Below are 23,217 nucleotides of genomic sequence, written 5' to 3' on the forward strand. Positions count from 1 at the left end.
AGAGGGATAGAGAGAAAGAGAGAGAGAGAGCGAGAGAGATTAGGTCTGATCAGGTCTATGGCAGATGTGCAGTACAGGGTTCAGCCAACTATCCTCCATGTTGGCGCCAAATGTACAACAAACAATAATATTCCTTTTCTCATTCTATGATGTCATTGTCTTGAGACTTTTGGTACTAACATGGCACTTATTAAGAAGGCCAAACTGATTTGTCCATGGCCCTGGCCACTGCTAGACCAGCAGGTGTCCCCCTTCCCCTCTCACTCTACCCTTCCTCAACTCTTTGTCAACCCCAACCCCTCTCCCTCTTTTCCCCCCATCACATCTTCACATAAACGGACATAGATGGAGCCCCTCTCCCTCTCTCTCTATGTAATGCAACATCAGTCAGTGCCAATATGTCAGTTAGTCACTCTAGAGAGAGAGAGAGCCTGGGAGCCTGGGACTATAAGGTTTTATCTGCATTTTTGTCCAAATTTAGTTATTGACATAGCCTTGTTCAGTTTAATGTTTTTTGCCTATATAGTACTCTAAATACCCACAATTCAAGTTGTTAAGTTCAAAAGAATACTAGATAAAAATTGCTGACACCATTCAAACCAATGAGGGTTTGGAACTTTAATGCCAATTATCTCAGAATCATATTTTTGCAGATAGAACCTTATAGTCCCAAGCTCTCGAAATCCCATGTCCCAGATAGGGTCCAAATCTCTGCCCCATCCAGTGTCCTCTCTGCCGTAAAGATCCTGTATTCCTCTGCTTCTTGCTCTAACGAGGCTGGGCTACATGCTAGGTGAGGTGGTGAAGAAACACACCGTCATCTGATCCTATAGCATCTGTGCATTGCGCTCCGGCCCTCTAAATCACTCAAGAGAGGCCCATTTCAGCGTGAGAACAGGGTTGGGGCTCGGGGAATGTGTAGGATTGAAAGCAGCATGGCTTTCCTCTAGCCCTCTCTGTGTCTTTTCCAGCCCCTGATTGGAGACAGCTTGGACAGACACGGGGTGGGTGGGTTGTTTAAGGGGTGCACATGGTTTGGGAGAAAGGCCTGGAAACATATAGGGGAAAAATGGAGTGGTGTTACGAAACCCACCTGCTTTCTTGTCCGCGTCTTCCCTGTGCGTAGCTTGATGTACCGTGCTATCAGCTCGTTTCGTCCTGGAAGAGCCAGCACATTGACATTTTAGTTTTGACATTAAAAAAAAGATTTGCATTAAGAAAATGTAAAGTTATTCAATATAAAATTTGATATTTGTGGATTTGTTTAGATGCAAAGTTTGATTTAGTTTATTAGTTCATAGTGATATGGTCCAACAGTGTAAATCCTTTTTGAGTGTAGGTAAATGCAACAGGCTTGGCATGGTGTCAGTAGGAGGATAGGCCAGCTAGGGGATGATGAGGTACTGCTAACTTATCATCAGCATACTGGACGTGGCTGGCTGGGCAAATCAGCTGCAGAGGTGGGAGGGGAGTCTGAGTCTGTGCTAATGTGTCCTGTATGTGTTTGTATTGGTGTAAGTGTGTGTGTGTGTGTATGTGGACGTGTTATCAGTAAAAGTGTGTATTTGTGTGTGTGTGTGTGTGCTTGCCCTGGTCAAATTGGCTGAGCAGGTGAAGGGGTATAGCAGGAGGCCTGGCCTGGAGAGGCCGCTCGGCAGCTGGTGTGTGTGTGTCAATGTTTATTGAATATGCCTTTAAGCCTGCAGTAAATCTTGGGCTTGTTCCTCCATCAAGGCTCTGGTTACAGGGCAAGGGACTTGGTTCAATGGGCATGTGGCCTCTCACCTCTTTCCCTGGCCCTGTACACACACACATACACACACACACACGCACACACACACGTATGCAAGCACACACACACGTATATGGACACACACACACACACACACACACCACACACACACACACACACACACACACACACTCAGCCTGCCTCCTAGTTGTAGAAGAGTCTGTCACACCCTGGCTCTGGAACTCTATATGTTGAGCCAGGGTGTGTTCATTCTATGTGTTCTATTTCTATGTTGGGGGTTCTAGGTTGTGTATTTCTATGTTGGCCTGAGTGACTCCCAATCAGAGGCAACGAGTGTCAGCTGTTGGCTGGTTGTCTCTGATTGGGAGCCATATTTATACTGTCTGTTTTCCTTTTGTGTTTGTGGGTTCTTGTTCCGTGTTCGGTCATTGTCACCGTGGACTTCACGAGTCGTTTCTTGTTTTGTTTATTGTGTAGATTATCACTAAAGATAATAAAGTTAACATGTTCGTTCAACACGCTGCGCATTGGTCTCTCCCTGACGATCGTGACAGAAGAACCCACCATAAAATTACCAAGCAGCGTGTCCAGGAGCAGGCAGACTGGACATGGGAGGAAGCGCCAGGAAAGGAGATGGAGAGGCTGGCGATGGCCCAGGTGGGCAAATCGTGGTCCTGGGAGGACATGCTCGGGGGCAAGGGACCTTGGGCTAGGATTAAGGCCCTGGCGAGAGAGGAGCAGCGGCGTCAGCAGTGCCATCGTCGGACGGACGAGAGGCGACCCCAAAAATTTTTTAGGGGGGGGGCACACGGCATGGGCGGCTGGGCAGCAGGAGGCTGCCACAGGGCGATTTGGAGAGGAGGCCACCGGGTTAAGGGGGCCAGAAGGCAGGTTGGCGGAGCCTGGATGGAGAGCGGAATCAACTTCCCGTACTCAGGCATGGCAGCATGGGACGGGGCAGGTTCCGCGGTATGCGGAGCGGCGTACTGTGCCACGAGTGGGTCGGCATAGTCCTGTACGTCCTGTGCGAGCACCCCGCACGTGTCGTGCGAAGGGGGGTATGCAGCCAGGACGGAGTGTGCCGGCTCAACGCTCGTGGTCTCCAATGCCTCTCCGCGGTCCCGGATATCCTGCTCCAGTGTCACGTGCTGTTATGCCAGTACGGGTACACAGCCCTGTACGTCCTGTGCGGATGCCTCACACAGAGTGTGTGAGGGTAGGCATTCAGCCAGGACGGGTTGTGGCCGCTCTTCACTCCAGGTCTCCTATCCGTCTCCACAGCCCGGTTCGGCCTGTCCCTGCTCCACGCACCAAGCCTACGGTGTGCGTCGCCAGCCCAGTCCGGCCTGTCCCTGCTCCACGCACCAAGCCTACGGTGTGCGTCGCCAGCCCAGCCCGGCCTGTCCCTGCTCCACGCACCAAGCCTACGGGGTACGTCGCCAGCCCAGCCCGGCCTGTCCCTGCTCCACGCACCAAGCCTACGGGGTGCGTCGCCAGCCCAGCCCGGCCTGTCCCTGCTCCACGCACCAAGCCTACGGGGTGCGTCACCAGCCCAGCCCGGCCTGTTCCTGCTCCACGCACCAAGCCTACGGGGTGCGTCGCCAGCCCGGCCCGGCCTGTCCCTGCTCCACGCACCAAGTCTACGGTGCGCGTCGCCAGCCCGGCCCGGCCTGTTCCTGCCACTCGCACCAAGCCTACGGTGTGCGTCGCCAGCCCGGCCCGGCCTGTTCCTGCCACTCGCACCAAGCCTACGGTGCGCGTCGCCAGCCCGGCCCGGCCTGTTCCTGCCACTCGCACCAAGCCAGGGGTGCGAGTCGCCAGCCCGGCCCGGCCTGTTCCTGCCACTCGCACCAAGCCAGGGGTGCGAGTCGTCAGCCTGGTCCAGAACGTTCCTGCTACTCGCACTCAAGCCAGGGGTGCGAGTCGTCAGCCTGGTCCAGCCCGTTCCTGCTACTCGCACCAAGCCAGGGGTGCGAGTCGTCAGCCCGGTAAAGCCCGTTCCGGCTCCACGCACCAAGCCAGGGGTGCGCATCGTCAGCCCGGTCCGGCCCATTGCTGCTCCACGCACCAAGCCAGGGGTGCGAGTCGTCAGTCCGGTGAGGCCCGTTCCGGCTCCACGCACCAAGCCAGGGGTGCGTATCGTCAGCCCGGTCCGGCCCGTTGCTGCTCCACGCACCAAGCCAGGGGTGCGCATCGTCAGCCCGGTCCGGTCCGTTCCTGCCTCACGCACCAAGCCTACGGGGTGCGTCGCCAGCCCAGCCCGGCCTGTCCCTGCTCCACGCACCAAGCCTACGGGGTGCGTCACCAGCCCAGCCCGGCCTGTTCCTGCTCCACGCACCAAGCCTACGGGGTGCGTCGCCAGCCCGGCCCGGCCTGTCCCTGCTCCACGCACCAAGTCTACGGTGCGCGTCGCCAGCCCGGCCCGGCCTGTTCCTGCCACTCGCACCAAGCCTACGGTGTGCGTCGCCAGCCCGGCCCGGCCTGTTCCTGCCACTCGCACCAAGCCTACGGTGCGCGTCGCCAGCCCGGCCCGGCCTGTTCCTGCCACTCGCACCAAGCCAGGGGTGCGAGTCGCCAGCCCGGCCCGGCCTGTTCCTGCCACTCGCACCAAGCCAGGGGTGCGAGTCGTCAGCCTGGTCCAGAACGTTCCTGCTACTCGCACCAAGCCAGGGGTGCGAGTCGTCAGCCTGGTCCAGCCCGTTCCTGCTACTCGCACCAAGCCAGGGGTGCGAGTCGTCAGCCCGGTAAAGCCCGTTCGGCTCCACGCACCAAGCCAGGGGTGCGCATCGTCCAGCCCGGTCCGGCCCATTGCTGCTCCACGCACCAAGCCAGGGGTGCGAGTCGTCAGTCCGGGTGAGGCCCGTTCGGCTCCACGCACCAAGCCAGGGGTGCGTATCGTCAGCCCGGTCCGGCCCGTTGCTGCTCCACGCACCAAGCCAGGGGTGCGCATCGTCAGCCCGGTCCGGTCCGTTCCTGCCTCACGCACCAAGCCAGGGGTGCGCGTCGTCAGTCCGGCACAACCCGTGCCTGGGTCATCGGTGCCAAATCAGGTACCGCTCAACTGCTCCACAACGGAGCTGAAGCTAGCCGTTCCTGCTACGTTCAGGTCAGCTCCAGCCAGCGGGGCCAGACCGGACCAGGGGCGCTATGGGGGATTATTGGAGGGTGGTGGGCAAGGCCGGAGCCAGAACCGCCGCCGAGGAGGTATGCCCACCCAGCCCTCCCCTGTTTTGCTCTTATTGAGGCGCGGTCGCAGTCCGCGCCTTTAGGGGGGGGTACTGTCACACCCTGGCTCTGGGACTCTATATGTTGAGCCAGGGTGTGTTCATTCTATGTGTTCTATTTCTATGTTGGGGGTTCTAGGTTGTGTATTTCTATGTTGGCCTGAGTGACTCCCAATCAGAGGCAACGAGTGTCAGCTGTTGGCTGGTTGTCTCTGATTGGGAGCCATATTTATACTGTCTGTTTTCCTTTTGTGTTTGTGGGTTCTTGTTCCGTGTTCGGTCATTGTCACCGTGGACTTCACGAGTCGTTTCTTGTTTTGTTTATTGTGTAGATTATCACTAAAGATAATAAAGTTAACATGTTCGTTCAACACGCTGCGCATTGGTCTCTCCCTGACGATCGTGACAGAGTCGAGTTTGTACCACCTCTTAAACACTGTAATTTTTCCCTCTCACACCACATCTCCATGTGAATTAACACAGAGATCAGTCACGCAATGCAACGTGGAACAACCAGCGTAAGACTTTCCTCACATAGTGATACTTGGGTCAGAAAACCCGGCCCTACCCCGTCTGACCAATCAGAATGCCCGGTCAGGTCGAGAAAGGCAACCCGAACCCCAAGGAGCCCAGAAACACTGGCAGGCAATAAAAGTGATCAGATTCAGCTTGCACTCCAAATGGCACCCTATTCCCTATATAGACTAGGGCCCTGGTCAAAGGTGGTGCACTATATAGGGAATAGAGTGCCGTTTGGGACGCACCCGCAGAGTGGAATGCAAAACATAGTTTCTCCAGCTCTCCTCTGTACCTCGCTGCTGCGGATAAGGTTCTAGCAGATGGTGTTTGTTCAGACATACAGTAACTTTCCACTAATCAATCTCTAACAGTGTTAAAGTATAATAGGGGACTTGTCCACTGCAGGCAAATTTACGACTTATGAAATTGTAAGCATTAGAGGGCGTTGTGGTGAATTTGGCGGTGATGGTTTTCTGTGAAGTGGCGACATGTTCACAAAAGAGTCAAATTAAGGAGGCCGATGTTAACCTCTTTATGCGCACACACACACACACACACACACACGCACACACACGCACACACACGCACGCACACGCACACACACACAGCTGTAGGGCTCCCTTTGTGTCAGGCTTTTATGGACTTAAACCCTTCTCTCAGTCTCCTGCCTCCACACACGGCCCAGTCACGGCACTCATTCACTCTGAATCTTATTTTCATTTCTGGGCTGGAACTGCTCAAGCGTTCAGTGTTTATCATAAGGTGCACTCACTCGCCGATTCTTTGAGCACCTCAATGCATATTTCTTTAATCCCTTTGGATTAAAAAAGTGTTCCACATTTCTTGTGCACTTTGAAGTCGCTGACTGAAAGCAGGCAAATACTTTTTGTGAGGTCACTGAGGTGACTTGGGGAGGTCTCTGAGGTGACTTGGGGAGTTCTCTGAGGTGACTTGCAGATGCTGTAGAGATGTTTATGTCAGTGGGAGGACTACAAGGTATGAGGGTGCAGGCAGAGAGCTTTCTCTTATTTCCTGACCTCAAATGAGCAACGCAACTTAATATTAAGTTCCCATTATTCTGTTGCAACTTGCAAGTTACCACCAGTAGTTTAGAAAGCCCATTGTAAGTCAAATTACATGTACAGTTGAAGTCGGAAGTTTGCATACACCTTAGCCAAATACATTTAAACTCAGTTTTTCACAATTCCTGACATTTAATCCTAGTAAACATTCCCTGTCTTAGGTCAGTTAGGATCACCACTTTATTTTAAGAATGTGAAATGTCAGAATAATAGTAGAGAGAATGATTTATTTCAGCTTTTATTTCTTTCATCACATTCCCAGTGGGTCAGAAGTTTACATACACTCAGTTAGTATTTGGTAGCATTGCCTTTAAATTGTTTAACTTGGGTCAAACGTTTCGGGTAGCCTTCCACAAGCTTCCCACAATAAGTTGGGTGAATTTTGGTCCATTCCTCCTGACAGAGCTGGTGTAACTGAGTCAGGTTTGTAGACCTCCTTGCTCGCACACGCTTTTTCAGTTCTGCCCACAAATGTTCTATAGGATTGAGGTCAGGGCTTTGTGATGGCCACTCCAATACCTTGACTTTCTTGTCCTTAAGCCATTTTGCCACAACTTTGGAAGTATGCTTGGGGTCATTGTCCATTTGGAAGACCCATTTGCGACCAAGCTTTAACTTCCTGACTGATGTCTTGAGATGTTGCTTCAATATATCCACATAATTTTCCTTCCTCATGATGCCATCTATTTTGTGAAGTGCACTTGTCCCTCCTGCAGCAAAGCACCCCCACAGCATGATGCTGCCACCCCCGTGCTTCACGGTTGGGATGGTGTTCTTTGGCTTGCAAGCGCCCCCCTTTTTCCTCCAAACATAATGATGGTCATTATGGCCAAACAGTTCTATTTTTGTTTCATCAGACCAGAGGACATTTCTCCAAAAAGTACGATCTTTGTCCCCATGTGCAGTTGCAAACCGTAGTCTGGCATTTTTATGGCGGTTTTGGAGCAGTGGCTTCTTCCTTGCTGAGCGGCCTTTCAGGTTATGTCGATATAGGACCTTATATTAGATAAAGGGAACATAAGTGAACTAAATATGTAATTGTTGTGTTATTTGTTCACTTACGTTCCCTTTATCTAATATTAGGTTTTGGTTGAAGATCTGATAACATTCAGTATCACAAATATGCAAAAGTAGAGAAAATTAGAAAGGGGGCAAATACTTTTTCATAGCACTGTAGATACTTTTGTACCGGTTTCCTCCAGCATCTTCACATGGTCCATTGCTGTTGTTCTGGGATTTATTTGCACTTTTCGCACCAAAGTACGTTCATCTCTAGGAGACAGAATGCATCTCCTTCCTGAGCGGTATGACAGCTGCATGGTCCCATGGTGTTTATACTTGCGTACTATTGTTTGTACAGATGAACGTGGTACCTTCAGGCGTTTGGAAATTGCTCCTAAGGATGAACCAGACTTGTGGATGTCTACAATTTATTTTCTGAGGTATTGGCTGATTTCTTTTAATTTTCCGATGATATCAAGCAAAGAGGCACTGAGTTTGAAGGTAGGCCTTGAAATACATCCTCAGGTACGCCTCCAATTGACTCAAATGATGTCAATTAGCCTATCAGAAGCTTATAAAGCCATGACATACAGTGAGGGAAAAAAGTATTTGATCCCCTGCTGATTTTGTACGTTTGCCCACTGACAAAGACATGATCAGTCTATCATTTTAATGGTAGGTTTATTTGAACAGTGAGAGACAGAATAACAACAAAAAAATCCAGAAAAACACGTCAGAAATGTTATAAATTGATTTGCATTTTAATGAGGGAAATAAGTATTTGACCAAAACATGCAAAACATGATTTAGTACTTGGTGGCAAAACCCTTGTTGGCAATCACAGAGGTCAGACGTTTCTTGTAGTTGGCCACCAGGTTTGCACACATCTCAGGAGGGATTTTGTTCCACTCCTCTTTGCAGATCTTCTCCAAGTCATTAAGGTTTCGAGGCTGACGAAACCTTCAGCTCCCTCCACAGATTTTCTATGGGATTAAGGTCTGGAGACTGGCTAGGCCACTCCAGGACCTTAATGTGCTTCTTCTTGAGCCACTCCTTTGTTGCCTTGGCCGTGTGTTTTGGGTCATTGTCATGCTGGAATACCCATCCACGACCCATTTTCAATGCCTTGGCTGAGGGAAGGAGGTTCTCACCCAAGATTTGACGGTACATGGCCCTGTCCATCGTCCCTTTGATGCGGTGAAGTTGTCCTGTCCCATTAGCAGAAAAACACCCTCAAAGCATAATGTTTCCACCTCCATATTTGACGGTGGGAATGGTGTTCTTGGGGTCATAGGCAGCATTCCTCAACCTCCAAACACGGTGAGTTGAGTTGATGCCAAAGAGCTCGATTTTGGTCTCATCTGACCACAACACTTTCACCCAGTTCTCCTCTGAATCATTCAGATGTTCATTGGCAAACTTCAGACGGCCCTGTATATGTGCTTCTTGAGCAGGGGGACCTTGGATTTCAGTCCTTCACGGCGTAGTGTTACCAATTGTTTTCTTGGTGACTATGGTCCCAGCTGCCTTGAGATCATTGACAAGATCCTCCCGTGTAGTTCTGGGCTGATTCTTCACCGTTCTCATGATCATTGCAACTCCACGAGGTGAGATCTTGCATGGAGCCCCAGTCCGAGGGAGATTGACAGTTATTTTGTGTTTCTTCCATTTGCGAATAATCGCAGCAACTGTTGTCACTTTCTCACCAAGCTGCTTGGCGATGGTCTTGTAGCCCATTCCAGCCTTGTGTAGGTCTACAATCTTGTCCCTGACATCCTTGGAGAGCTCTTTGGTCTTGGCCATGGTGGAGAGTTTGAAATCTTATACAGGTAACAAGCTGAGATTAGGAACACTCCCTTTAAGAGTGTGCTCCTAATCTCAGCTCGTTACCTGTATAAAAGACACCTGGGAGCCAGAAATCTTTCTGATTGAGAGGGGGTCAAATACTTATTTCCCTCATGAAAATGCAAATCAATTTATAACATTCTTGACATGCATTTTTCTGGATTCTTTTGTTGTTATTCTGTCTCTCACTGTTCAAATAAACCTACCATTAAAATTATAGACTGATCATTTCTTTGTCAGTGGGCAAACATACAAAATCAGCAGGGGATCAAATGCTTTTTTCCCTCACTGGAATTTCCTGGAATTTTCCAAGCTGTTTAAAGGCACAGTCAACTTAGTGTACAGTGCACTTATTGTGATACAGTGAATTAGAAGTGAAATAATCTGTCTGTAAATAATTGTTGGAAAAATGACTTGTGTCATGCACAAAGTAGATGTCCTAACCGACTTGCCAAAACTATAGTTTGTTAACAAGAAATTTGTGGAGTGGTTGAAAAATTAGTTTTAACTCCGATTTGATTTGATTTGATTTGATTTGAACCTAAGTATGTAAACTTCCGACTTCAACTGTAGGCTACTTATTTGGAATTAAAAAGTAACAAAAACTTGTACTTGAGGAAACCACTATATTCTGTTTCATCTTAGTCTGACTCTATAACTGCTGTGTTGTTTGTAGAAGACTTCCAGATAACATGTAACAAAGTGATATGAGTATTGTAACTTATATAAAGTGTAACAATATTTTCACAATATTTTCAATAACTTAAGAAAGTTCTGATTGACTATTGATATTGATCCCTTCCATTTATAGTGAGTGGAATCCAGATTTTCGGCATTGTGCTTATAAAATCATTTGAGCCATGATTCAGCATTATGTTCACATACTGTCAGACAAAGTCTCTACACACATGACATCCTCCCAGTCCATTCAGCCTATTCAATATTAGCATCCTGTATTTGTTACCATTAAACCTAGTCATTAATGAGCTGTTAAGAGGCTGGTGTTCATGTGTTTACAGTGCATTCGGAAAGTATTCAGACCTCTTGACTTTTTCCCACATTTTGTTACGTTACAGCCTTATTCTAAAATTGATTAAATAAAAATGTTTCCTCATCAGTCTACACACAATACCCCATAATGACAAAGCAAAAACAGGTTTTTAGAAATTTTAGCAAATTTATGAAAAATCCAAAACTGAAATATCACATTAACATAAGTATTCAGACCCTTTACTCAGTACTTTGTTGAAGCACCTTTGGCAGTGATTACAGCCTTGAGCCTTCTTTGATATGACGCTACAAGCTTGGCACACCTGTATTTGGGGAGTTTCTGCCATTCTTCTCTGCAGATCCTCTCAAGCTCTGTCAGGTTGGATGGGGAGCGTCGCTGCACAACTATTTTCAGGTCTCTCCAGAAATGATCGATCGGGTTCAAGGCCGGATTCTGGCTGGGCCACTCAAGGACATTCAGAGACTTGTCCCGAAGCGACTCCTGCGTTGTCTTGGCTGTGTGCTTAGGGTCATTGTCCTGTTGGAAGGTGAACTTTCCCCCCAGTCTGAGATCCTGAGCACTCTGGAGCAGGTTTTCATCAAGGATCTCTCTGTACTTTGCTCCATTCATCTTTCCCTCGATCCTGACTAGTCTCACAGTCCCTGCTGCTGAAAAACATCCCCCCAGCATGATGCTGCCACCACCATGCTTCACCGTAGGGATGGTACCAGGTTTCCTCCAGACGTGACGCTTGGCATTCAGGCCAAAGAGTTCAATCTTGGTTTCATCAGACCAGAGAATATTGTTTCTCATGGTCTGAGAGTCCTCTGGGTGACTTTTGGCAAACTCCAAGCAGGCTGTCATGTGCCTTTTACTGAGGAGTGTCTTCCGTCTGGCCACTCTACCATAAAGACCTGATTGGTTGAATGCTGCAGAGATGGATGTTCTTCTGGAAGGTTATCCCATCTCCACAGAGGAACTCTGGAGCTCTGTCATAGTGACCATCGGGTTCTTAGTCACCTCCTTGACCAAGTCCCTTCTCCCCCGATTGCTCAGTTTGGCCGGGCGTCCAGCTCTAGGAAGATTCTTGGTGGTTCCAAACTTCTTCCATTTAAGAATGATGGAGACCACTGTGTTCTTGGGGACCTTCAATGCTGCAGAAGTTTTTTGGTACCCTTCCCAAGATCTGTGCCTCGACACAATCCTGTCTCGGAGCTCAACGGACAATTCCTTCGACCTCATGGCTTGGTTTTTGCTCTGACATGCACTGTCAACTGTGGGACCTTATATAGACAGGTGTGTGCCTTTCCAAATCATGTCCAATCAATTGAATTTACCACAGGTGGACTCCAATCAAGTTGTGAAAACATCTCAAGGATGATCAATGGAAACAGGATGCACCGGAGCTCAATTTCGAGGGTCTGAATACTTATGTAAATAAGGTATTTCTGTTTGATCTTTTTTATAAATTTGCAAAACATTCTAAAAACCTGTTTTCGCTTTGTCATTACGGGGTATTGTGTGTCGATTGAGGATTTTTATTTATTTAATCTATTTTAGAAAAAGTCTGTAACGTAACTAAATGTGGAAAAAGTCAAGGGGTCTGAAAACTTTCCGAATGCACTGTATATCAGATGTCCCTGCCACTCCTGGAAATGGACGGGTGGTATGATTTAAAAAGTATCCAGACAGATCAGAGACACTGAGAAGTAGTCATTCATTTGCACAATGATGAGGTCATCATCGTGTGACTGTGTCAACTGGGTGGGTGGGGTCCAGACTCCAGAGGGGGCGACAGAGCAGCAGACCCTGTCCTGGCCAACTCAGTGGTTTAGGTCAGGGAGGTTAGAGACTGGGATCAGGAAATAGGATCCAAGTTCTCCAGAGCAGAGCAGTGACCGACCACAACAACAATACTCTACATGTCCATCTCTGGGAACGCGGCTGGTCTAGAGATAATCTGGGAGCGCCAAGAAACACCCCTGGCAACCTCACCCTCACACCCTCAGGGAAAGGTCAGAGGGGTTAGCGGTGGGTACAGGATGTGTCACGCGAAGGTGCAGGTGCAGCCCTCCCCTCCATCCCTGTCATAAATCTGCCTCCTCTCACAAGGATGGGTTCCTCTCTGGCCCTGAACGGTCAGTCCCTACTCTCCCTGCTCTCTATGTTCTATCCTCCCCAGAGCATTCCTCACATACCAACACCCTGACTGCCCTGCCTGCTGCAGCACCGGCCCTGCATCTGTTCCCTCTGCTGCCTGCCCCATGGGGGCGTACTGGGTTATTATGTGTGTGTGTGTGTGTGTGTGTGTGTGTGTGTGTTTATGTGTGCGCATGCAGCTACACCCCTTGACCCCTGTGTACAAATACTCACACCCTCATGACGCTAGAGGACATCCACTCACACCATTGCACATAGCCATCCCAGCCTCACTAGCCACTCCAGACTCCAGCACAGACGACAACAGATGACCCAGCTTCTTACATCTACTCTCCATCTATTCTGAACAGTGGCATTCCATGGGATCGACAGGAGGAGGCCAAACATGCCAGCCACTGTGTGTAACACACAAACCATCTCTGTTAGACAGAGAGCATACACACACGCACACGCAGCAAGCCCCTTTCTGAACACACATCTGCCAGCCGCATGGCTTCCGCAAGCACATGTGCCTCTCTGTCTCTGGGCGAGAACAAAGGTCACATTTAGGCCGCAGGCAGGAATGTGTTGGTAGGGTGCGATTTCCCCTCGGATAGCATAGCTAGCCGAGCGATGTGGAGTGAAGTGGCGTAGAGACTCCCGACACAGGCCCGTCTCTGAAGCCACTGGCTAGCTAACTTCTCTCTTACTGACACTATCTGCTATGGCACTGTCCATGCAAAGCTGTGGTCCTCTGTAGCTCAGCTGGTAGAGCACGGCGCTTGTAACGCCAAGGTAGTGGGTTCGATCCCCGGGACCACCCATTCACAAAAATGTATGCACGCATGACTGTAAGTCGCTTTGGATAAAAGCGTCTGCTAAATGGCATATTATTATTATTATTATAAAGCTGTTTAATGTCGGTCCTGGAGGGCCAAAACACTTCTGGTTTTCATCCTCTCCTTCTAACCAGGGACTGATTCAGGCCTGGGACACCAGATGAGTGCAATGAACTACCAGGTAGAAACAAAAAACAGAAGTGTTTCGGCCGTCCAGGAACAGAATTGAACAGCCCTGCTGTAAAGACTTAGACCAGGATTCAAAGATACAGTACGTCAACAGGTGAAATAACTGTAACAGTAGTAGCTTACTGTTTAATGTCAGTTTCATTTGAATCCATCAGAACTGTATCCTTCCACCGATTACATAATAATATAAACTGGGTGGTTCGAGCCCTAAATGCTAATTGGCTGACATCCGTGGTATATCAGACCATATACAAAGGGTATGACAACACATTTATTTTTACTGCTCTAATTACGTTGGTAACCAGATTATAATAGCAATAAGGCACCTCGGGGGTTTGTGATATATGGCCAATATACTACGGCTAAGAGCTGTGTCCAAGCACTCCGCGTTGCTTAAATATTCTCTCCATCTCCTCGCCTGTTTGAATACATCCTAGAAGTAATCAGTGATTTACCACTATTGGATAGGTGTAAGCAAGGGCAAGGGGTTTCATTACGTAGCTTTTATCTATCTATCTATCCAGTCATGTCAGATCTTGGAATAAATAATGGAAGAGAGCATTCGATCAGGGCCTTAGCCGGAGGTGAGATGCATGTCAGAGCCAAGCAGACGGCCATGTCTGAATTCTGGAGGCACCTTAGCAGAAATTCAGTGATGATTCCTCAAAGTCCCTGAGAGGATCCTATCACATGTGAGAGTGAAGGTCAAGACAGGGGCTAGGGTTACAGAGCCAGGGTCAGGTTCAGACTCAGGGCCTCCCCCATGTGACTGCTGTGCTGTGCCCCCAGCACCTCCCCAGCCTCAGCCTCAGGAGGGCTCAAGTGTCGCCACTACCCACTCACTACCCAGCAACCCCCTGTCCTGGCCATGCCTTCAAGTACTCTCTCTGGAGACAGCAGACAGTGACCCCACTGCACTAGTACTCACTCTGGAGACTCAGCAATGATATGATGACCGTACTGAGAACTCTGTGTCCTCTCTTAGCTTAAATGACCAAAAAAACATGACACAGGAGCACTTTATCAAAAGGCTACTAGCCACACACAGCCTTCTGTCAGTGAATCTCTCACTTGACTGGGAAAGTTGGGACCTGGGTGAAGAGGATAATTATTTATTTCCATTGGGCCTTTCCTTTACATCACACAGTGTTATTAATGAGGGTTGAGCTGACAGAACAAACTGCTACTCTCTGCTTGCAGGGCACTTTGGCATTATACGCAAGACAGACAAACATGTCAAGATGTTTGTCGGCAATAAAACCCTTGCAATGAAGGCCAGGGAAAACTGATTTTCACTATAGGAGGTATAGCGGGAGAGCAGGTGTGAAAGAACATGATGACTGAATAAAATATGATAATATGTTAGTTATTTTTGCATAAGGCATAAGACTGGTGCCTTTTTCTTTTTACCTAAAAGTGATTACAAGAAGGGTTATGAGTGATTATCCAACGGGTGGGTCTAATCCTGAATGCTGATTGGTTAAAACCTAGCTTCTCAGGCATTATCACTTAATTATCCAATCACTGTAAATAAACAACCAACATCACATTTCCACTATCACATTTCTTATTTTCATATACGGCCTACATGGGTATCCTATACCTTGGGGCAAAGCACTTATCCAACTGTCCATCCCTCCTCCCCTATAACACACATCATTTGTCATCCCGGCTCTGAAAAGCCATTCTACCCGGTGGATCCCTGTTACTTTACACGCCGCACGTTAGTCGGATGGGGCATAGCACAACAGGGACCCATGGAAGCCAGGAAATGTTTTCATTGGAAATGCATGACAAGCCAAATGACTGACCGCCGCACAAAAACCTCCACAATATCCGTGGCACTGTCTTAATAGACAAGCTAATAACTGCAGTGCGTAATAAGCATGATGGCCAGCGCTATGCAGACTATTATGAGAAAAATGCCATGAATGCATGATGAAATATGGGACAAAAACATTCCTCTCGATATAAGATTTTACAATTGGATGAAGAGGATCCACACGCATACTATACAATTAACGGTTCCCCATCTCAATATGGCATTGTTGCCTCTGAAATGGCACTTGGTCTGTGTTGTAGACAGGAAATGCAATACATACTCTACATACTCTCCCCCTATAGGAACCATGTTAAATACACATCTTAAAGGTCCAGTGCAGTCCAAAACGTGATTTTCTTGTGTTTTATATATATTTCAACATTATGAGAATGGAATAATACTGTGAAATTTTGAAAATTATGATAATGCCCTTTTAGTGTAAGAGCTTGAAAAGGCCGCCTGAAATTTCAGCCTGTTTTGGTGGGATGGAGTTTTGGCCTGCCTGGTGACATCACATTTCTTAATAGACCAATAAGAAAGAGAGTTCCAAACCTCTCTGCCAATAACAGATCGTTTTCAGTTTTCTCCTCCTCACTCAGACCACTCCTAGACAGTTGTAGCAAAATTCTTGCTTGAGAAATGTTTGTTTCTTTATGACCATTTTAATTTAAAACAATCACAGTAAGGCAGTTAATTGTTACCCAGAAATGATTTGATGTTGAGATAAAAGCGGCTGAATTGGACATTTAAAAATACATATTTCCATAGGTTTTCCTCTCACTTCATGTAATGATATACTTAAGTTTAAAACCTCAACCTGAGAACGAGATTCACATAGCTTTAGGTTGAAATGAGTTGAGTTGTAGCAATGTGTCGAAAGGTCTGTCAATGACCCTGACAGGGCTGATAAACAGGGTTGTAGGGGGGGCAGTTGGGGGGGTGGAGGCTTAGCTGTTTAGGGGCTGATGGTGTGGAGGGGGGGAGCGGGCTCAGTCTTGTCTCTTTTCTCATGTTGTAAATTTGGGCTGACCGTGAGGCCGGGGTGAACTTGGGGAGCAGTTGGAGGTTAGCTGAAAGGCAGACAGACCCGCTGAGAGACTGACGGACAGACGGGGAGGGGGGGGGGGGGACAGTGTGCATGAGGGGCTGGTAAATGACAGAAATAGCAGCGAACAGAGGAGGGAGGCATAAAGACACACACACAACAGGGACAGGTGCAGACTGCCCTGGAGCCGCACAAGACACGGCCGCTACCTTGGTGTTTATTTGTTCCCCTCTCCTCACTCCAGGCACTCAAAGGGTAAACGTCTATTCTGGTATAGGGTTACAGTGGAGCTGCCTTGAACCCCAGTTCGAAGCGCATGCCATTCCTAACGGCCCATCGTGCTCCCTGGCATGCATCACCCGCCCCTGACCCCCGTGGGGAGGAAGGGGCACCTCAGCACGCCCCCCCAGCCCTCACCACCCTCCCCCTCCCTCCTTCCCTCCCTTCCCCAGCCTCCCTTCCCCTAAAACAGAATGTGACACCTGCCCCCTCTCCTCCGCCCCATTATTGCAGGCTTTATAAGGGGTTAGAGTTGATCAGGGGACGGCTGTGACCTCGCCGGGCCCAGTTAGCCTAGCATGTGGCTAACGGCTAATGGCTAAAGGAGCTGGCGCAGTGACGGGAAATGACATCCCTCATCTGAAAAGTACACAACCACCCCCTCCATTTGGGCCCACTGCTTTTTCACCACCAGCAGACGAGCTATCGTTATCGCAAGCCATGTGTTAGCAGACGTCTATCAGCAAGACCTAGTGTGGCCTATCAAATCAAAGTTTATTGGTCGCGTACACAGATGTGTTATTTTTTTAATTGAACCTTTATTTAACTAGGCAAGTCAGTTAAGAACAAATTCTTATTTACAATGATGGCCTACCAAGAGGCAAAAGGCCTCCTGTGGGGACGGGGCCTGAGATTAAAAATAAAAATGTAGGACAAAACACACATCACGACAAGACAGACACCACAACACTACATAAAGAGAGACCTAAGACAACAACACAGCATGGTAGCAACACAACATGACAACAACACGGTAGCGAAACAACATGGCAGCAGCACAACATGGTAGCAGCACAAACATGGTGCAAACATTGTTAGACACAGACAACAGCACAAAGGGCAAAAAGGTAAAGACAACAATATATCACGTGAAGCAGCCACAAGTGTCAGTAAGAGTGTCCATGATTTAGTATTTGAATGTAGAGATGGAGATAAAACTGTCCAGTTTGAGTGGTTTTTGCAGCTCCTTCCAGTCACTAGCTGCAGCGAACTGAAAAGAGGAGCGACCCAGAGATATGTGTGATTTGGGGACCTTTAACATAATGTGACTGGCAGAACGGGTGTTGTATGAGGAGGATGAGGGCTGCAGTAGGTATCTCAGATAGGGGGGAGTGAGGCCTAAGAGGGTTTTATAAATAAGCATCAACCAGTGGGTCTTGTGTCTGTTATACAGAGATGGACAGTTTACAGAGAAGTATAGAGTGCAGTGATGTGTCCTATAAGGAGCATTGGTGGCAAATCTGAAAGCCGAATGGTAAAGAACATCTAGCCGCTCAAGAGCACACTTTCCTGCCGATCTATAAATTACATCTCCGTAATCTAGCATGGGTAGGATGGTAATCTGAATCAGGGTTAGTTTGGCAGCTGAGGTGTAAGAGGAGTGATTACGATGGAGTAAACCAAGTCTAGATTTAACCTTAGCCTGCAGCTTTGGATATGTGATGAGACAAGGACAGTGTACTGTCTAGCCATACTCCCAAGTACTTGTATGAGGTGACTACCTTAAGCTCTAAACCCTCAGAGGTAGTAATCACACCGGTGGGGAGAGGGGCATTTTGCAGATGTTATCCCATATTTAAGAAATATCAGAACGAGCAATGCCAGAGTATACCAGTCAAAAGTTTGGACACACCTACTTTTTCAAGGGTTTTTCTTTATTTTTACTATTTTTTACATTGTAGAATAATAGACATCATAACTATGAAATAACACATTTGGAATCATGTAGTAACCAAAAAAGTGTTAAACAAATCAAAATATATTTTATATTTGAGATTCTTCAAATAGCCACCCTTTGCCTTGATGACAGCTTTGCACACTTGTGGCATTCTCTCAACCAGCTTCATGAGGTAGTCACCTGGAATGCATTTAAATTAACAGGTGTGCCTTCTTAAAAGTTAATTTGTGGAATTTCTTTCCTTCTTAGTGCGTTTCAGCCAATCAGTTGTGTTATGACAAGGTAAGGGGGGTATACAGAAGATAGCCCTATTTGGTAAAAGACCAAGTCCATATTATGGCAAGAACAGCTCAAATAAGCAAAGCGAAATGACAGTCCATCATTACTTTAAGACATGAAGGTCAGTCAATACGGAACATTTCAAGAACTTTGAAAGTTTCTTCAAGTGCAGTCGCAAAAAACCATCAAGCGCTATGATGAAACTGGCTCTCATGAGGACCACCACAGGAATGGAAGACCCAGAATTATGAAGTTATTAAGACCCAGGAAATTTGTCCTTTGGTCTGAAGTCCAAATTTGAGATTTTTGGTTCCAACCGCCGTGTCTTTGTGAGATGCGGTGTGGGTGAACGGATGATCTCTGCATGTGTAGTTCCCATCGTAAGGCATGGAGGAGGAGGTGTTATGGTGTGGGGGTGCTTTATTTAGAATTCAAGGCACACTTAACCAGCATGGCTACCACAGCATTCTGCAGCGATACACCATCCCATCTGGTTTGGTTTTCAACAGGACATTGACCCAACACACTTCCAGGCTGTGTAAGGGCTATTTTACCCAGAAGGAGAGTGATGGAGTGCTGCATCAGGTGACCTGGTCTCCACAATCCCCCGACCTCAACCAAATTGAGATGTTTTGGGATGAGTCGGACGGCAGAGTGAAGGAAAAGCAGCCAACAAGTGCTCAGCATATGTGGGAACTCCTTCAAGACTGTTGGAAAAGCATTCCAGGTGAAGCTGGTTGAGAGAATGCTAAGAGTGTGCAAAGCTGTCATCAAGGCAAAGGGTGGCCACTTTGAAGAATCTCAAATATAAAATATATTTTGAATTGTTTAACACTTTTTTTGGTTACTACATGATTCCATATGTGTTATTTCAAAGTTTTGATATCTTCACTATTATTCTACAATATAGAAAATAGTAAAAATAAAGAAAAACCCTGGAATGAGTAGGTGTGTCCAAGCTTTTGACTGGTACTGTACGTCTCATGTCTGAGCCATTGAATTATGACTCCACTTATGTCCCTATACTGTCATTTTGCCTCTTTGATTGCCTTACGGGGGTCATAGCTGGACTGTTTGTACGTCCATGTTCCCAGTCACCTTGCCGTGGTTAAATGTGGTGCTTCGCACTTTCAGTTTTGTGCGAATGCCGCCATCTATCCACAGTTTTTGGTTTGGATAAGTTCTAATCATCACAGTGGGAACAACATCCTCTATGCCAGGGGTGTCAAACGTACGGCCCGCGGGCCGGATCAGGCCCGCAAACGGGTTTAATCCGGCCCGCGAGATGATTAAAAAAAAATAAAAAAAATAAAAAATATATATATATTTTGTAAAGTATAAAAATACGCTGCAATTTTTCAATAAAATAAACTGCTGTTCCAATTGCGTCCACTGGATGGCGCAATAGCAATTGTGTTAAGCAAGCAAACTGTTTATACCGGGGCAGAGCAAGTAGGTCAAGCACGTGCAGCCAATGAGCTACTTTGTTTTGCCCGCGATATTTATTACAGCTTCTACCTTTAACATTATGTGCTTTGGCACCCTCATTGCCCCAATATGTCTCTGTCAAAAAAGAGAAAAGTGGACGCAGAGTTCAGAGTGTTCCAAGAAAAATGGTCATCCTATTTAATCACGGAATTGAATAGGAAAGCTGTATGTTTGGTGTGTTCAGAGCATGTTGCAGTGCTGAAAGAATATAACCTTCGTCGCCACTATGTGAGTCTTCATGCCGACAAATATGACAACTTTCAAGGACAGCGGAGATGAGAGAAGGTGAATGAACTGTTGGCGGGTCTGAAGAAACAGCAGTCTGTGTTTACTCACAGCCGAGACATCAGTGACGCTGCAGTGAAAGCTAGCTACCTCATTGCTAATGAAATCGCAGTGGCTTCAAAACCATTTAGTGCAGTGAATTTGTAAAAACATGCATGATGAAGGCAGCGGAGATTGTGTGCCCTGAAAAGCGGCAGGCTTTTGCAAATATCAGCCTGACAAGAAACACAGTTGCAGACAGGATTTCCGATCTTTCAGTGGATTTGGACAGCCAGTTGAAGCAAAAAGTAAAGTAATTTATTGCGTTTTCGGTTGCAATTGATGAAAGCACGGACATTACAGATGTTGCACAACTGGCCATTTTTTCATCCGCGGAGTTGATGACACATTGACCGTCACCGAGGTGTTCGTGGAGTTGGTGCCGATGACAGATACAACGACAGCAGCTGATATTTTTACCGCACTCGTCGGCGCGCTGGACAGGGTCGGAGTGGACTGGTCCCGCGCTGTCAGCCTGGCTACAGATAGTGCGCCCTCAATGATCGGGAAAAAAGCAGGCGTTGTGACAAAGTTCAGAGAGAAAGTGCAATCTGCAAATGGAGGACGTGATTTTTTGACTTTTCACTGTATTTTGCACCAGGAGGCTTTGTGTTGCAAGTCATTAAAGATGGATAACGTCATGAAGGTGGTCATCCAAACTGTTAATTTCATCCGATCCAGAAGCCTGAATCACCGTCAGTTTGACAGCCTTCTCAGAGAGAAAGACCACATCTATGGCCTGCCATACCACACTGAGGTAAGATGGTTAAGCCGAGGTGCTGTGCTGAGGCGTTTCTTTGATTTACGAGAAGAAATTGAACAGTTCATGGAAGAAAAGGGCAAACCAGTGTTAGAATTTCATTCCGCAGAATGGATGCCGGACCTTGCATTTATGGTGGATGTTACAGAGCACCTGAATAACTTGAACAAACAGCTGCAAGGGCGCAACAAAGTTGTCACGCAGTATTATGACAGCATACGTTCTTTCAAGTTGAAGCTGTCATTGTGGGAGACGCAACTTGCCGGTGGTGATGCAGCTCACTTCCCCTGTCTGAAAAATGTGTGCGCGACCCAACATGTGGCAGACATGAAGCGGTTCAAAGATAAAATAACGGGACTGTTACGGGAGTTTGAGCAACGCTTTCAGATTTATGTTTATATGTTTTTATGTTGATGTGCTATTGTTTTTAATTGATTTTATTTTATTTGTATATTTAACCTATTCTTGACTCTGTGGTTCTTGCACTTGTTTGGGGAACAGGATTTCATTATTTTTATCTACATTTCTGCCTGAGAAATGACACCCTGATATAGTTCTGTGATCTGTGATATACTTCTGTGAATCACTGAGGCATTGTGTGTTTGTGTGTTCTTTGTCCTCAGAACTTTCAAATAACTTGAGGTGTTTTATGATTAATAGTGATGTTGTGCTTTTGGACACTGTCCTCAGGCTCCAGCTTTATGTTTATATGTTTTTATGTGCTATTGTTTTTAATAGATTTTATTTTATTTGTATATTTAACCTATTCTTGACTCTGTGGTTCTTGCACTTGTTTGGGGAACAGGATTTCATTATTTTTATCTACATTTCTGCCTGAGAAATGACACCCTGATATAGTTCTGTGATCTGTGAAACAGTTCTGTTAATCACTGAGGCATTGTGTGTTTGTGTGTTCTTTTTCTTTAGAATTTTCAAATAAAATTGACGTGTTTTATGATTAATAGTGATGTTGTGCTTGTACTATTTTGGACACACTGTCCTCAGGCTCCAGCTTTATGTTGTATGTTGATCGTATTAAAACAAAGAAAACAATCTGAAGTTGTTGTTTTTAAGTTATATATACCATGATCTTTCCGGTCCGGCCCACTTGGGAATAGATTTTCCTCCATGTGGCCCCTGAGCTAAAATGAGTTTGACACCCCTGCTCTATGCACTTCATGATGAACCCAGTCACTGAGTCAGTGTATATGGCGATACTATTCTCAGAGGCGACCCGGAACATTTCCCAGTCCGCGTGATCAAAACAATCTTTAAGCATAGATTCCAATTGGTCAGACCAACGTTGAACAGTCCTTACCACAGGTGCTTAAGTTTCTGCCCATAGGTGGGGAGCAGCACAGAAAGGAGGCATGATCTGATTTGCCGAAGGGAGTGCTGGGGAGTGCCTTGTAGCCACCCAAGAAGGGAGAGTAGCAATGATCCAGAGAGTTCAATGCGTGAGTAGCACAGGAGATGTGTTGATAGAATTTCGGTAGCGTTTTCCTTAGATTTCCTTTATTTTACTGCAGTGGGCTAAATCAGGGTCACAGAGTTTTTATTGGTAGTCTTAAACAAATCTACTTTAAAACAAAAGTATACACCTCACACACATGGTTATGGGCTTAAAAAGAAGAAGACACCTGTACCATGTCAGATATATATAGCTGAAATGTATTCAATTTTGAGTTTGCATCCCAATATTACACTTTATATATATCACAGAAGACAAATATATGACATAGAAACACCGTATGACATAGAAACACCTGATTTTCAGCTGTTAAAAAAAAAAAATGTTTATTAATAAATAAAATAAAACATTCTACCCATGAGGCCACTAGAGGGCGATTTGGTAATTTGACTGCAGGAAAGGGCTACAGTCACCAGTTCAAATAAATGCGGCCGAAGAATATGCGGTTTCCAATTTGCACAAAGTCCAGTGTGGTTCCTTGAGAGCCG

At 46.8% G+C, this 23,217-nt stretch overlaps 1 protein-coding gene across 6 annotated transcripts in view; it reads right to left on the reverse strand.

Annotated features, from left to right (window-relative positions):
* LOC121540610 (transcriptional enhancer factor TEF-3-like) overlaps window positions 1-23,217 on the reverse strand; it is a 46,113-nt gene that overhangs the window by 20,021 nt on the left and 2,875 nt on the right. For 2 of the 6 annotated variants that reach the window (XM_041849616.2, XM_041849614.2), the window contains exon 1: window positions 661-801. In XM_041849616.2, the coding sequence (XP_041705550.1) occupies window positions 661-720 (60 nt within the window). In that variant the 5' untranslated portion in view covers window positions 721-801. The other 4 variants (XM_041849613.1, XM_041849617.1, XM_041849619.1 and 1 more) reach the window with 4 other exon arrangements.

This window comes from Coregonus clupeaformis, chromosome 26 (genome assembly GCF_020615455.1).
Source record: "Coregonus clupeaformis isolate EN_2021a chromosome 26, ASM2061545v1, whole genome shotgun sequence".
Lineage (NCBI taxonomy): Eukaryota > Metazoa > Chordata > Actinopteri > Salmoniformes > Salmonidae > Coregonus > Coregonus clupeaformis.